Source organism: Trifolium pratense, linkage group LG2, assembly GCF_020283565.1.
Source record: "Trifolium pratense cultivar HEN17-A07 linkage group LG2, ARS_RC_1.1, whole genome shotgun sequence".
NCBI lineage: Eukaryota > Viridiplantae > Streptophyta > Magnoliopsida > Fabales > Fabaceae > Trifolium > Trifolium pratense.
Genome location: NC_060060.1, coordinates 20,926,788 through 20,942,302, shown reverse-complemented (window position 1 = coordinate 20,942,302; position 15,515 = coordinate 20,926,788). Strand labels below are relative to the sequence as shown.

The 15,515-nt window shown below is 29.8% G+C and overlaps 2 protein-coding genes across 5 annotated transcripts; both read right to left on the bottom strand.

The window, feature by feature from the left end:
* Positions 1-854: 854 nt before the first annotated feature.
* On the bottom strand, positions 855-3,784 carry LOC123906751 (WAT1-related protein At3g28050-like). Of its 4 annotated transcripts, none has more exons than XM_045956728.1 (6): positions 3,339-3,784; positions 3,036-3,149; positions 2,514-2,754; positions 1,613-1,771; positions 1,360-1,511; positions 855-1,249 (listed from the first exon to the last, which is right to left on the bottom strand). In XM_045956728.1, the coding sequence occupies exons 1-6, from the start codon at positions 3,581-3,583 to the stop codon at positions 1,108-1,110; spliced, it is 1,053 nt and encodes a 350-aa protein (XP_045812684.1). In that variant the 5' UTR covers positions 3,584-3,784; the 3' UTR covers positions 855-1,107. The 4 variants fall into 4 exon arrangements, with proteins under 4 accessions (XP_045812684.1, XP_045812687.1, XP_045812686.1 ...); XM_045956731.1 differs by having other exon boundaries at positions 3,036-3,136; positions 3,339-3,472; XM_045956730.1 differs by having other exon boundaries at positions 3,301-3,440.
* Positions 3,785-7,485: 3,701 nt separating this feature from the next.
* Positions 7,486-13,825, bottom strand: LOC123906750 (WAT1-related protein At3g28050-like). Its single transcript, XM_045956727.1, has 6 exons — positions 13,481-13,825; positions 12,595-12,708; positions 8,739-8,979; positions 8,446-8,604; positions 7,878-8,029; positions 7,486-7,768 (listed from the first exon to the last, which is right to left on the bottom strand). The coding sequence occupies exons 1-6, from the start codon at positions 13,723-13,725 to the stop codon at positions 7,630-7,632; spliced, it is 1,050 nt and encodes a 349-aa protein (XP_045812683.1). The 5' UTR covers positions 13,726-13,825; the 3' UTR covers positions 7,486-7,629.
* Between the last annotated feature and the right edge of the window lie 1,690 nt (positions 13,826-15,515).

The window sequence follows — 15,515 nt, the reverse complement described above, 5'->3', positions numbered from 1 at the left end:
TGAGTTATATTAACGGTTATATATATTATTAGTATTATTCATATAAATTATGTCTTGTTTCGTATCGGGGAAGAACTTTTAACCATTTCTCCATGTTTTCATTCCCTCTCTCAACCTTCTCCTTGGTCTTAGAAATGAGTATTGGGCCTAACTCATCCTTATAAAACCGGCTTGTAAGGTAAGGTACGCGGATATAAATGGTAGGTGGCCCGATATCGGACTCTGATACCATTTTAGAAATGAGTATTGGGTCTAACTCATCCTTACAAAACCGGCTTGTAAGGTGAGGATTACCTCTAGTTTATAAACACTTAATCAGGTCATCTCTCAACCGATGTGGGACTTCTTAACACTTGGAATCTTCCCCATTCATAACTCTAAATTCTACCACAATTTATTCTATTGTTATTGTTATATACAAAAGAAAATGTTATGAACATGGTCACTTTGTTTGTCTTTATCTGTAATTTCAATCACGAATGCTGACAGTAAAAGTAAATTAAATTAAGATAATATGGAAACATAATCCCGTTCGTAAAGGTTTAAAAAAAAATTAATTAACCCTCAACATCTAGTTGGCTCGTTTCGCCCCATTTTTTACGGGTTAATGGCAGGGCGGGTTGTGGGGGAAGGATTGACCCTTTTTATCATCCCTCTAATAAATCAGATATGCTTTAGTCGCGAAGATGAAGAGTGGGAGAGTACTCCTCATGCCTTGCCTCTTCCCCCTTAAAATCCCTTACAAGAACCATGGTTAGGACTATCTCTATACGAACCCTCACAATACAACAACTATTAGTTGTGTTGACCGGATACAACAATCACTAAATTAAACCGAAGTTTACCAAATAATATGAACAATAGTAGCCAAGGAATTTGAATTACAATTATAAATTTCCAAGATATTGGTTGCATAAAGATTTTGTATCAAAAGACCCTGCAATCAAAGCAGAGTTACACTAGCTATGAACTATGTATACATCTCGAATTAGACGTGTCTAAGTGGCAAACATGCGTTGGTATCTGACAAAATACTAACACACAATGTGTATCGGAGAAATGTTCACCTCAACAAATATTTCGGTATGTACCGAAGAATTCATCTTCCTAGAAATCCATGCTTTTTATTGATAACAAAGAGTCTGTGGTAGATGGAAATAAATTATTTTCTCTTGCTCTATGTTCCTCTTGAGCTTGTGCCCACATCACAGCATAAAATCCAATCACTATTATAAAAGCTCCAATCATGCTGCAACAAAATATAATACCAAATTTTAAAAACAAAGGTTAGTCTTGTATTAATACATCATTAAAATTATTTTTCAAAAATTTCTTGCCCTTTAAATGTATTTTATTTACCTTCCAAGATAAAGATTGTCTCCCAAAAATATTACCCCCAAGCCAAGTGCAATGACCACTCTTAAAGGGTTGAACATAGCTACATATATTGGTCCTTTCTTACGAAATGTCCATTTGTATACAACACTCTTCATGGATACCACAAAAAATCCCTATAAATCATGAACCACAATAAAACTTAAATTTACATAACTACATCTTATCTTATAATTATGAAACTTAAACAAACACAACATAATTTATATATACTTACTGAAAAACACACAGCTACCAACTCCTTATTATGTCTTAGTATCCATACTTTTGAATTTCCCTCTTTAATAAAAGCTACAATGGCTGATAGGATTACCACCATGCTGCAACAAATGGCTGTTACCACTAGCTCTTCTGGATATTCATTGATAATCCATGTCTGTATATAGGTCAAAAATGCAAATTAAACAAATAATTTTTACCAAATTGTTGTATTATGCACTGTGATTTTTTTTTTAATAGTATAAAGTCAAGATCACAAGCTAGAGTAGAATATTATATCAAAATTTTGATGTCTCGAATGTACATATTAAAAACTTATGAAGCACGAACACTCCTTAAATTAGGTGTGTCCACCGACACGACCCTAACACTTATTATTTCACTGAATTATGTCATTTTCTCAAATTATTATCGATGTCGACGTGTCAGTGTCTATATCGTGTCAAGTGTTTGTGTTTATGTCCGTACTTAATAGTTAAAGACCCATATGCCATATTTACGTGTTTCTGGATTGGGCAAGTTTCAATCCAACAAGACCTTCACTTCTACCTTGTATCCTCTCCGATTCATAACGCCTCAACAATTAGTAATGTACACAATAACTACCAGATCCCAACATTGATGGGCACTGTTCGTAACGGCATCATCCATAAATCCGAAGGGCTCCTCCCCGGTGCCCATAAAAAAAACCTCCACTATAGTACAAGGTACATTATTTCTAATCCTAAAATACCTTACACTATTTGCTCTCTCTTAAAGACTTGAGTGTCAGAATGTTTACCGGTACTGCCTCCATCATCACTTGATCGATGTTGTTCTAGCTCGGACATCTCTCTCGACCACATCACATCAACAAGTAATGTAACCACAATTTCAATTTTAAATCATGATTTGTTTACCTCTGTGATAAATAAAACTGAAAGGAAAAAGCTAGCATTTGCAAGAAGAAAAGCACCAAGTATCCAATTTTGTTTCACTGATAGGAAATTTCCACTTGCTCCCATTTCTATATTTCGAAAGGCATCACTAATCAAAGGTATCCCTTTATATAATGTCACAGTTAATGCCCCTCCAATGGAGACCAATGTACCAATAACTTTTGCCTGGCTGCTACGCTTTTTCATATTTAGAATTTCCATCCTGAAAGTGGACATCATAGTGTTCACTCAAATTAATGTTTTTTCTTGTATTTGCAAGGAGTAAAGAAGAGTAATGGAAATTATATTAATAAAACATTAATGCATATAGTCCAATCCAAATTGTTGAATAACTTTTGTGAGCTTTAGCTCAGTTGATAGAGAAATCGCATTATATATGAAGAGATCGGAGTTCAAATCCCGAACACTCAACTTAATTACTTACATTAAAATAGAAAATAGAATTTCTAACTACTTGACAAAAAAATCCAAAAAAGAACAAACCTTGAAATTAAGGCAAGTATGAAGGTAAAAGCAGGAACAAGATCAACCATAGCAGATGACAAAGTGGGAGAGCTATATCCAATTCCAGTATTCATTAAAATCTGCACTGCACAACTGCACATAAAATTTACTAAATTCATACCCATAAATAAACACAACAAAAATTGATGTATCTGGTTCAAAGCATCTGGTTCAGGCTTTGAACCACATACATCAATTTTTGTGGAATCAATTTTTTTCTGATAATTAAGACAAGAAGTAGTACTATGTTAATCAACTTGTTGCTATAACTTGTTATCATACTTGAGGAAACTAAGAAGAAAAATTCTGAAGAAAATTGATGTTGGAATTGGAGGAGGAGGTCTTTTCCTATGGTGGAAGAAGGTGGTTGGCAAAAGGAAACAGAGAGCTAAAAGATTTGAGTAAAAGATGAAAATATAAATACTCATTCCATCTTTTGTTGCTGATTTCATTAGAGTGTCACCACCTACTTCCAAGAACTGAGCTACAACCATTATTGCCGTTACACTTGCTCCTTCAATCACCATTTTTCTCTTCTTTTTTTTTTTTTTTTGTTTCCTTCAACTCCTTTCTCCTCAATCACTCTCACTTTAATAATTTGGTTTCATCATTGAATAATTTAACCATTATTTTAATGACAAAGGGTCAGGCTTGTTAACAGATTCGATGAACAATATTATTAAAAAATAGGCAAAATATATATAAAGTTATCTTAATGACAAAGGGTCGGGATTGTTGACGGATTCGATGAACAATACTATAAAAGTATTTTCAGTCTCGCATTTATAATAGTTAGTAGTTACTATGTCGTTAAGTTTTTTAGATAAGGGTCTTGCTAACCAGTGCTTCTGGGGCGCTAGTTAATGAACTAAAAGAAGAAATAAAATAAAAGTTGTGCATGAAAAACATCAAAATATAGACTTTTGTTGTATTGACTACACAGTTACTTTTGTTGTATTGACTACACAGTTTCCAAGTAAAACTTTCTAAATTTGAATCCTTAACAAGTGCCCCTGAGGCACTATTTAGCATTTGTCTTTAGATAATAGTTAATTCTTTAAATAGATAATAAATAAGTCTTTTAAATTTTTAATTTATTGCACCGTTAATCTTTCAGTTATCATTTATTACAAAAATTTATAAATTTTCTTATTTATATATAATGCTCAATCTCGACTCTTTCAACCATTTCAGTCACTCTTTCGACCATTTCTGAATACGAATTTTATAAAATTCATCGTTGGATTGAAAATTTATATTATATAGATCATCCATAATTTTTTTTGAAAAAAATTAAAAATCATTTAATATGTTATTGAGATCCGTCAAAATTAACAGTTTATAGAGTTCTTAGATAAGATACATATCCATCAAAATTAAAAATAATTTGATATGTTGTTGAGACCGATCAAATTTAAAAGTTGTCCGCTACCGAGTCACCAAATATTTGTCTTTGTTTAATTCGTCTGCTACAAGACAAATATATGAACCTTTGGTGCAATACATTTGCCGCCAAGCGGTGCTGTCAAACAAGTAGATGACAGCTTAGACTACATACAATGGGGTGTTGAATCTGTCTTTCAACAGCAAAATATGTGTTGAAACCATTGCATGTGCCTTGTTGAATCTGATGTGGAAGAAAGAGATGTTGAACAAATTCAACATGTTGAAGTCTGAAAAAAACTGACACGGGAGGGACACGTGCTGCCTTGCTTTTGGTCCAGCGTAGCGCGTGTGATGCACGCGCCGACAGGTGAGAATGGCTGTTGAATCACGCGGAGAGAGAAGAATGAGTTGGACAAGTGGCAGATCGTGATTGGTTGCTTCGATTTTTATCTTATCAAAACTTTGAACTCAATTATTTCATTGAAAATTAATTTTTTATTTTTTAATTTTTATACCAAAATTCGTGATTTTTTTTTTTCTCTACAAATAGAGACTTGGTTCATTTCATTTGGACACAGAAAAAAAAAAAACCAAAATTTTCACTATCTTAATCTATTATTATCTTTCTAATTAGTCTTTCTTTTGAAGTTTTAATTTTTTTTTTAGTGAAATGGATCCCAACAATTCTTCTAATTATCCCAACAATTCTCAAAATCCCAACAATTATCAAAACTCCAACAATTATCAAAACCCCAACAATTATCAAAATCCCAACAATTATCAAAATTCAAATCAATTTTTCAACCAACATCCTCAAAACACACCTAATTTTGGTTTAACACCAAATTTCAACCAATCATCCTTTGTTCCAAACTTTCATCCATATTATGGAACTATGCTGAGAAATTCATCTCAAACACCCCCGTTTAATGGTTACATGCCGATGGTTAATGAAAATTTTTCGAGCGTGCATTTGGAGTGCTTCAAGCTCGATTTAAAATCATCCGTGAACCAGCTCGCTTGTGGGACATAGCCGATCTGAGTATCATCATGAGGTCTTGCATCATATTACATAATATGATTGTTGAGGATGAACGAGATTCATATGCTCAACGTTGAACCGATTTTGAGCAGTCTGAGGAAAGTGGATCTAGTGCACCGTGACCATATTCAACCGAGGTATTACCCGCTTTTGCAAATCATGTGCGTGCTAGATCTGAGTTCCGTGATCAAAAAGCTCATCACGAATTGCAAGCAGATCTAGTGAAACACATATGAACAAAATTTGGAATGTTTCAGGATTAAAGATGATTTGTTTCGTATTTGCGTGTTGTTTCGTATTTTAAGTTAGTTTGCATCGTATTAATTACGTAACTTGTGTGTTGTATTGCATTTTAAGTTAATTTGTATTGTACTAATTACGTTATTTGTGTGATGTATTGCATTTTAAATTAAGAAGAAAAAAAATATTTAAATAAATTTTGTTAAGTGTATTATTTTAATTTAATTTTAATCAATAATTATAATGTTATTTAATCATAAAAACAAAAATTAAAATTTAAATAAGAATATGAAATAGAAAGTGGTGGGGTATGGTGTTGAATATAAAAACCATTGGAGAGGGTAAAAGTTGAATGTGTGTTGAATGATTAGGTGGAAGAAAGAGAAAATGATGTAGAGTGAAAAAGTGGGTGTTGAATGTTTTTTGGTGTTGAAACCATTGTATGTAGTCTTATCCGAATGACAGGAAGTGAGTGCGTGTGATGGGCTTGAGTGTGGGGGGATAGCCCAATTGATAAAAATGGACCACAACAAACACAAGAATATTTATAATTACAATTTTCATTAGTGTGAATTTATAAAATACCATAAAATTTAATTTATATTGCATAAGCTGTTTGTATAAGCTCTAAAAAAAGCTGGGTCAAACGTGCCCTTAGACTCTCCCAAAAAAGGTAAAATGAAGGGTGCAAAATGTTAAATGGTAAAATGGATATATTTAGTGGTACTATTTGAAAAAGTTTGATCTCGTGAGCTTGACTCAATTGACATAGACATTGTATTATATATGCAGGGGTCGGAGTTCGAACTCTGATCATCCCATTTATCTATTTTAAGAGTGAAATTTATAATCACTAAGCTACTTGACAAAAAAATTATTTCTTACGGTAAAAAATACTTCATTGTTAGTATTGAGTATAACTCATAGACACGTAAACTCATATTCATTCATCCAATGTGGTATGTGGTACTCTTAGAAAAAAGTTTCTTGTGGTAAAAAATGCATCCATTGTAACTAAAATTTATATCAATATTCAAGTATCTTCATATATATTATATTTATTTATCATTTTACACGGTTTATGTATAAATTTCTTTTAGATGCGATGTTTGAATTTTAAATAATTTTACCACTAATTTGATTAAAAATAATAATTTTTTTATTATATGATGGAATTCCTAGGAAAATAGTGACAAGGAGCCGAAACCATCCACTCCATTGACATCCCTTGATGGGGACCATGATTTGGCCCTTGGAGCCGAACCCTGATAATTATATAACCTTAGTTCAACAATTATTAGTTGTGTTGGCCAGATATAACAATCACTAAACTGAAGTTCATTTCTACAAAATTCAGCTTATGGTGAGAAATCGCCATGATCTCTTATGTGAAGTTTTTTTTTTTTTTTTTTACGTAATTTTGGAATGAAAAATATTGAACCATCTATGAACATAATTTTGGAATTCAGCTTATGTCATCTTAAAAACTAATTCAATTCATGTTGTCAATGTATATAATCAACAATCGATTTACTTCCATCATTCATCTTCAACCTCTCTCTATGAAGTTATCTATAAAATTGAACCATCTATATGTCATTCACATTCACAGTGAAACAAACTCTCATGTTGATGCCCTTGTATTTAGAAGTCATGACGTTGGTTTCACGCTTGTTATGCTAGACTTAATTTCTACTTATATTAGTATTTTTTTTTTATAAGGACTTAAGACTAACATGTTTCTCTATAGTGATGCTTTCGTTTTTTTTTCTTAATTTCTTTTTTTATCAAAAAAATTGCACCAAATAGTCAAATACTATAAACAATAAACCCCGTAATTGGGAACATGAATTACAATTACAAATTTTCAAGAGGCTATACATAATAAAGATGGAACCTAGCTACCTAGGGTATGCTTTTGATTGACAACAAAGGGTCTGTAGAAGATGGAAACAAATTATTTTCACTTGGTCTATGTTCCTCTTGAGCTTGTGCCCACATCACAGCATAAAATCCAATCACTATTATAGAAGCTCCAATCATGCTTCAACAAAATATAATACCAAATTTTTAAAACAAAGGTTAGTCTTGTATTAAAACATCATTAATATTATTTTTCAAAAATTTCTTGCTCTATAAATGTATTTATTTACCTTCCAAGATAAAGATTGTCTCCCAAAAATATTACCCCCATGCCAAGTGCAATGACCACTCTTAAAGGATTGAACATAGCTACATATATTGGCCCTTTCTTACGAAATGCCCATTTGTATACAACACTCCTCATGGATAACAAAAATATTGCCTACAAATGAACCACCACAAAACATAAATTTACATAGCTACATCTTATAATTCTCAAACTTAAACAAACAATTAAGTTATAATTAAAAATCTATATTTTAAATATAAAATAAAATTATATGCATTCCTTTTTGTTTTTTTTTAAACAAAAATTATATGCATTCCTTTAATACTTTATGTTTAATGTTTTTAAATTTCACTTGTTCAAAAAAAATGTTTTTAAATTTCATAATAATAAAAGAAATTACACTTTGTCGCACTCACAAAAAGTGAAATAATAAGTACTTGAAAAAATAATTAAATAATATTTAAGTTTTAAATTATTAAATGATGTAATATTTTTTATAAGTGTGACCAAATGTAATTTTTTTGGTCATGTGACCATCTAAAAATATCTAAATTTATATATAAACTTACCGAAAAACACACAGCTACAAACTCTTTATTATGTCTTAATATCCAAGCTTTTGAATTTCCCTCTTTAATAAAAGCTACAATTGCTGATAGGATTACCACCATGCTACAACAAATGGTTGTTACTAGTAGATCTTCCGGATATTCCTTGATAGTCCATGTCTGTATATATAGATGTCTCGGTGATCATATTAAAAGAATTATACAATAAATTTAAAAAGTTAAATTTTATTTATATTTTATTACGGATGAAGTATATATGAGACTGGAAGAATACATCCTAATGATTTATTTACCTCGATAATAAATAAAACTGAAAGGCAAAAGCTAGCAATTGCAAGAAGAAAAGCACCAAGTATCCAATCTGATTTCACTGATAAGAAATTTCCACTTGCTCCCATTTCTATATTTGGAAAGGAATCACTTATCAATGGTATCCCTTTATATAATGTTACAGTTAATGCCCCTGCAATGGAGACCAATGTGCCAATAATTTTTGCCTGGCTGCTGTGCCTTTTCATATTTACAATTTCCATCCTGAAAATGGAGATTATAGTGTTCTCACTCCGGTTAATGTTTTTTCTTGTATTAGGAAGGATTAAAGAAAGGAAAATGATAAACGATGTTTATATTAGTAAAAAAAATTGTGTATTTAATATTTTAAAAATATAAAAGATTATCTTTATATAATTAAATTTAACTTTAATTTCTTTTTTAAGTATATACTTAACAAGTGTCCCGAATACACTATTTAGCATTTAGCATGACCTTTAAAGAAAGGTGAAATTATATTAATACTAATATTAAATTATTAATTTTGTCAAAAAAATATTAAATTATTAATTATATACACAATGATGTTGATTTTTTGGTTTTTTTCCTTATAAGATTCCCTATAAGATAAATACAAAAAAAAAAATGATATGCTTAAAAATAGAAATAAAACATATTATAGATTGGAACAAAACGGAACAATCTATACTCATAAAAATATAAACAAAACAGATTAATACGATCAACTCAATAATCTACTCCCTCCGGTCCTATATATAAAAAAAAGTTTGTTTTTTTAGATTCATTGTAGATACATCAACTTTACAATAAATCTAAAAAGCAATTTTTTTCTTATATATAGGACCGGAAGGAGTATTAAAATAAAAAAGAGAATAAAATAGTCAATAAATAAAATTATAGAAAAAATAAGATGAATCTACTATCTACTACTAATATATTAAAATCGATTACCGCTAAAGTTACATATTTATCCTTATTTCTTTTAACCATGTTGCAAGTTTTATATCCTTCATTGTAATTTCACTAAAAAAATAAAAAATATATAGAAAGAATATAAGATATAAATACAAAAAAAAATGATATGCTTAAAAATAGAAACAAAACAGATTATAGATTGGAACAAAACGGAACAATCTATACTCATAAAAATAGCAACAAAATAGATTAATACGATCAACTCAATAATCTATATTAAAATAAAAAAAGAATAAAATATTCAATAAAAAAAATTATAGAAAAAATAAGATGAATATGAATAAATTTAGGAATATAGAAATAGAAACATTGCTTCAAAAAGAAATAGAAACATAAACAATATTTTCATAAAAAATAAATAAACAATATACTATTAACTATTAATAATATACACAGAACAATTTTTTGTGACTGATACATAAAAAATTGGATAATTTATCATTTATAATTAGGCTTAACTACACATTTGGTCCCTTACGTTTATTTTAGGTTTCAATTTGGTCCCTTATGTTTAAAAAGTATCAATTTGGTCCCTTACGTTTATTTTAGGTTTCAATTTGGTCCTTTCCGTCAATTTTGTCACTAACACCGTTTGAACAGTACACGTGTCAGTGTGTCCAAGTGCCACGTGTCAGTCCACATGTGCAAATTGACTGCCACATGTGACAAAATTGACGGAAAGGACTAACTTGAAACCTAAAATAAACGTAAGGGACCAAATTGATACTTTTTAAACATAAGGGACCAAATTGAAACCTAAAATAAACGTAAGGGACCAAATGTGTAGTTAAGCCTTATAATTATAATCAAATTTATTCGTTTACTAAGTTTTTTTTTAAAAAATAGCACAATAGTTTCACTTATATTTTAACAATATTATAAATTTTTAAATATTTTATTCTAAATAAATTTTCTACCATAATATAATGACAAACTTAAATATCGAATAAAAATCAATGACCCGTGTGAATACACGGGTCTTTAAACTAGTAAAAATAATAAAATGATAAACCTTGCAATAAACGGATTTTAAATTAGGTTTTTATTTATTTTAAAAATAAAAAATATAGGATTTGAAATCACAACCGTCTGACCGAGAGCGCTGTCAAAATGGGCTAATCCGAACAATCCGGCCCGCCAAGTCCGTTGTTTTTGGGCTTGGGCTTAAAATTCCAGCCCAGATTTTCCAAGTTTTTAGTCCGGACCGTTAAACCCCGTTTAAAATAAGGGTTAGTTCGAATGAGTCACGGGTAGCCCGAACCCGAATAAATTATAATAAAAAAATTAAAAAATAAATATGATTAATAAGTCTACCAAGTGCACTGCCATTACATTCTAAATTTTAATTTTTCCTTATTTAGGTCAATCCAATACATTAATATTGATTTGATTTGATTCACATTCACTAAATATAAACGTAAAAAAAAGTTACAGAGATAGACTCAGAGAGCTTATATTATATGTTATGTCGTTCTTCGCACCTCCATTTTCCTGACGCGTTCCTCTTCCATCATCCTCGTAAGTTCTTTAATCTCTGTTCTTGAGTTCACGATTGCTAAAGAACTTATATTATATGTTATATATCTGGTTATGCTCTGCGGGCTCTATCTTTTGCATATTTGATATTTTGTCTTACTTGAATTTTTTCTAATTAAAAATGTACATAATGTAAACTGTACTGTTCCGAACAATCGAGTTTATGTATAGTTCAATTTGTGAAAAAATTATTGACAAAAATCTTGCTAAACAACAAAATTTAAAACAAACAAATTATAAAAAACAATTTTTTGCCATTTTAAGGATTTTTTTTGGAAAAACTTAAAAATATATGGCGGGCTAGCCCGAAAGCCCATATAGGGCCGGGCCAAACTTTTGTCAACCTTTTTATTTTGATTGTACAATTCAATTGCGATTGACAAGGGTTTTAATGCAAACGAGCATGAAAAATGAATGTATCAAATCATGAGCACCTACAATAATTTTTTATTTTTTTTATAAGCAGAGCACCTCCAATAATGATCTACATATAAATGTATTTTGTGGGTCCCAATAGATCCACATCGTTTTGAAGCAATCCACTTATTACATAACAAAAAATTAATTTTTTTAATGAATGCAACTTTAAAGAACAGTTGCTTTGTGAAGTTACAGCATCGCCAATTGGCATACTCCACTTATTTTTGGTCAGTCCTTGCAAAAGTTTTAATTTTTTTTTAATAAAAGATGAATTAAATATAAATTTTTTAATTTTTTTCACATAAAAGTTCATAAGTAATTCATTTTATTTTTAAAAATTCTAAATTTTTATCGGAGTAGTTCTTATAATATTTTTTTTAAAGAAGCTAAATTAGTCCAACCAAATTGACATCATAGAGAATCGAACATGAGCCCTTAAGGAGGAGCACACTATTAGGTCTCAAGTCAATACCACCAGACCAACCCAAGTGAGTTTGATGTTCTTATAATATTATAAACATGAATACAAAAAAATATTCAAAAATGTAAAAGTATACAAGAGTTTGATTAAAAGTAGGGACCAAAAGTTGCAATAGAAAATTTTTCAGGACCAAAAAGTGCTAAAAAATATTTAGCAATATTCTGAAAAACTATAGGAATCAAAAATATATCTAACCCTATATTTTAATTGTTTAATTCACTCCAATTATGATAAATTGTTCGAGATAATTCCAACTTCACAACAAATTTAATTTTTTTTTTTTGACACAACTAAATTTTAAATTATTAAACTCTGTTCCATCGTGAACCAGAAAATTAATGAAAAAATTTAATATCTAATTATCTATCCAACTTAGTAAACAAAAAACATGAATGGATCCAACTGACTTTATGGTGGTGCATGCATAGAATCTAAAAAGAACAAACCTGGAAATCACAGCAAGTATGAAGGTAAAAGCAGGAACAAGGTCAATCATAGCAGATGACAATGTGGGAGAGCTATATCTAATTCCAGCATTCATTAAAATCTGCACTGAAGTGCTGCACATCAAATTTACCAAATTCAAATGCACAAGTCGCCGAAAACACTATAACAAATACGAATTTTACAAAATCTACTGTTGGATTGAAAGTTTATATCGTATAGATCATCCATAAATTTTAAAAAAAATAAAAATTGAAAACTTGGTATCCGGCCTTAGACCGACTAATTCAAGAGGACCAATTCCACCGCCCACTTGCGGAGGTCCATTTAAAGCCAGAGTTTTTTTCCTCTGTATGAACTTAGTCCACCGAAATTTGCACCAGGGGGAATCGAACCTGAGACCTTGAGAGGAGCATACTCCAAGGACCTAGGCCAACACCACTAGACCAACCCCGAGTGGGTATTTTTTTAAAAAAAATTGAAAATCATTTGATATATTATTGAGATCCATCAAAATTAACGGTTTATAGATTTTTATTGAATACCGTTAATCTTTATGGGTCTCAATAACATATCAAATGATTTTCGAAAAAATTTAAAAAATTTATGGATGATCTAGAAGATATAAACTTTTCATCCAACGGTGAATTTTGTAAAATTTGTATTATGTATAAAAATATCGAAGATTTGTGCACCATGCACAACTTAATCAAGTGGTGCATGTTAGACAAAACCATTTTTATAAGCTATTTTATCGTAAACTACCTTGACAAACTTATAATAATACATAAAAATTGCATAAGCTGTTTGCATAAGCTCAAAAATAAGCTAATCCAAACGAACTCATACTATATTAATTAATTTGGTGCTAATTAACTTTGTCCATACCTTAGGCAACTAAGAAGAAACATTCTACAGAAAATTGATGTTGGAATTGGAGGAGGAGCTCTTTTCCTATGGTGGAAGAGGGTGGTTGGTATAAGGAAAAATAGAGCCAAAAGATTTGAGTAAAAGATGAAAATAAAAGTACTCATTCCATCTTTGGTGGCTGATTTCATTAGAGTATCACCACCCACTTCCACAAACTGAGCTATAACCATTGTTGCCGTTACTGTTGCTCCTTCAATCACCATTTCTCTCTATCTCTCTTTTTTTCCTTCAATTCCTTTCTCCTCAATCACTCTCACTTTAATAATTTGGTTTCATCATTTAATAATTTAACCATTATTTTAATGACAAAGGGCCAGTCTTGTTAACATATTCGATAAACAATACTATTAAAAAATAAACTAAGATAATAGATTCGAGCGGTTAATGAGTTCACTCTATAGGACGAATTGTTCGGGAGAATCTGAGTTCAATTTATAGTAGGAATAATTCTTTGTTAGACTTTACTTATCTCGCGGTCGAACTCTGAATTAACTGGCCCCCTTTCCTGAGAATCGGAGCGTTAAAAAACCAAAAACCAAATACTATTTTTTTACGCAAAAAAATTAAAATAAAATACTATTAAAAAATAATAAAAATCCAACCCACTAATATGTTCCACAATATATATATAGCTCCCCATTTTTTTAATACTTAACTAGATCACACGTATACACATCATATATTTATAATTTTTCAATAATAATACTTAATAAACACTTTATTCCTCCAACTCAATATCTCTTAAAAAAAATTAAATGCGTCCCGACAATAACTCTATACATCTCAATTAACTCTACATTATTATAATTGAGACAATAAATTATAATTTAATCTTAAAACTTCTGTAATAAATAATACTGGAGAATAAGTGCTCATGCATATTAATGAACAATCTATGGTAATTTAATCTTAAAAAGATGGCTGATGCATATTAAGAAACTCTAATAAATTAACTTTGAGCATCCACAACACACAATGGTAAGTGTTCAACTATTAGCACAAGAGTACTTCAATGCATCTCCATTATGTATCACTCTCTTTGCTTTTTTGAATCCCACTAAATAAATTGATTTAAAGCAAATGAGTTTTTATTTTATTTTTATAAGCATTTAAAGCAAATGAGTTAAATTGATACATAATAATAAAGTTAGATAATACATGCTTAAAAAAAAAAAAGTTAGATAATACAGTATAGTTTACTGCTTCAAAAAAATATAATATAATTTACCTCTTAAATTTTTTGAATAATTTATTCAATAACTAATAAAATTTAGACACATAACAAGTGATCGATAAAATACAAACTAACTTTTACTCTACTTACAAATTTATTAATAATTTTTATCTATTGTTCAGTAAACTATTCACGATTCTTTAAAGTTAATTTAAAAAAACAAAATCATTGATGTTGTAGCATTTTAGTTGTTAGTTTCCGTTGTTTTCTTGCTTCTTTATTTGTGGCTTTTTTCCTTTCCGTTGTTTTCTTGTTTGGTGTGGATAGCTCTTAGCTTCCACCTTTTGATTAAAAAAAAAATAAATTCTCAGCACACCTTGTGCCAAAAAAATTATAAATTAATAATTAAAAAAAAAATTATTGGTAGAATTATTTAATAATTTGTTTGACGTACGAGACAACGTGCTGAGTTAGAAAATTTAAGTATTTAATAAAATAATAATAATAATATTATCAAATGAGTGACTGCACAACAAAGCTGTAATGGAGAGAATCTTTTATTCTACAAATCAAAGAAGATACGAACCACATGATTACTGATTAGTAGAAAAATATTTAAAGGCTAACTAGTCACCAAATTTTTGTTTTGTTTTTGTTATCAACTGTTTAAGAGTTTTTATTAAATATTGTTGATTTTGATGGATTTTAATAATATATCAAATGATTTTTAATTTTTTTAAATTTTTTTATGGATGATCTATATGATATAATCTTTTAATCCAACGATCGATTTTGTAAAATTCGTATTCGTTATAATGT

Excerpts from the sequence above, each read along its gene's own strand:
- LOC123906751 (XM_045956728.1), bottom strand. The coding sequence starts at position 3,583 with ATGGTGATTGAAGGAGCAAGTGTAACGGCAATAATGGTTGTAGCTCAG. Across the intron at positions 1,772-2,513 it reads CAGTTTTATTTATCACAGAG|ACATGGATTATCAATGAATA; the intron begins GTAAACAAATCA and ends ACCTATATACAG. Across the intron at positions 1,250-1,359 it reads GACAATCTTTATCTTGGAAG|CATGATTGGAGCTTTTATAA; the intron begins GTAAATAAAATA and ends ATTTTGTTGCAG.
- LOC123906750 (XM_045956727.1), bottom strand. The coding sequence starts at position 13,725 with ATGGTGATTGAAGGAGCAACAGTAACGGCAACAATGGTTATAGCTCAG. Across the intron at positions 8,980-12,594 it reads ATACTTGCTGTGATTTCCAG|GATGGAAATTGTAAATATGA; the intron begins GTTTGTTCTTTT and ends CTCCATTTTCAG. Across the intron at positions 8,605-8,738 it reads CAGTTTTATTTATTATCGAG|ACATGGACTATCAAGGAATA; the intron begins GTAAATAAATCA and ends CTATATATACAG.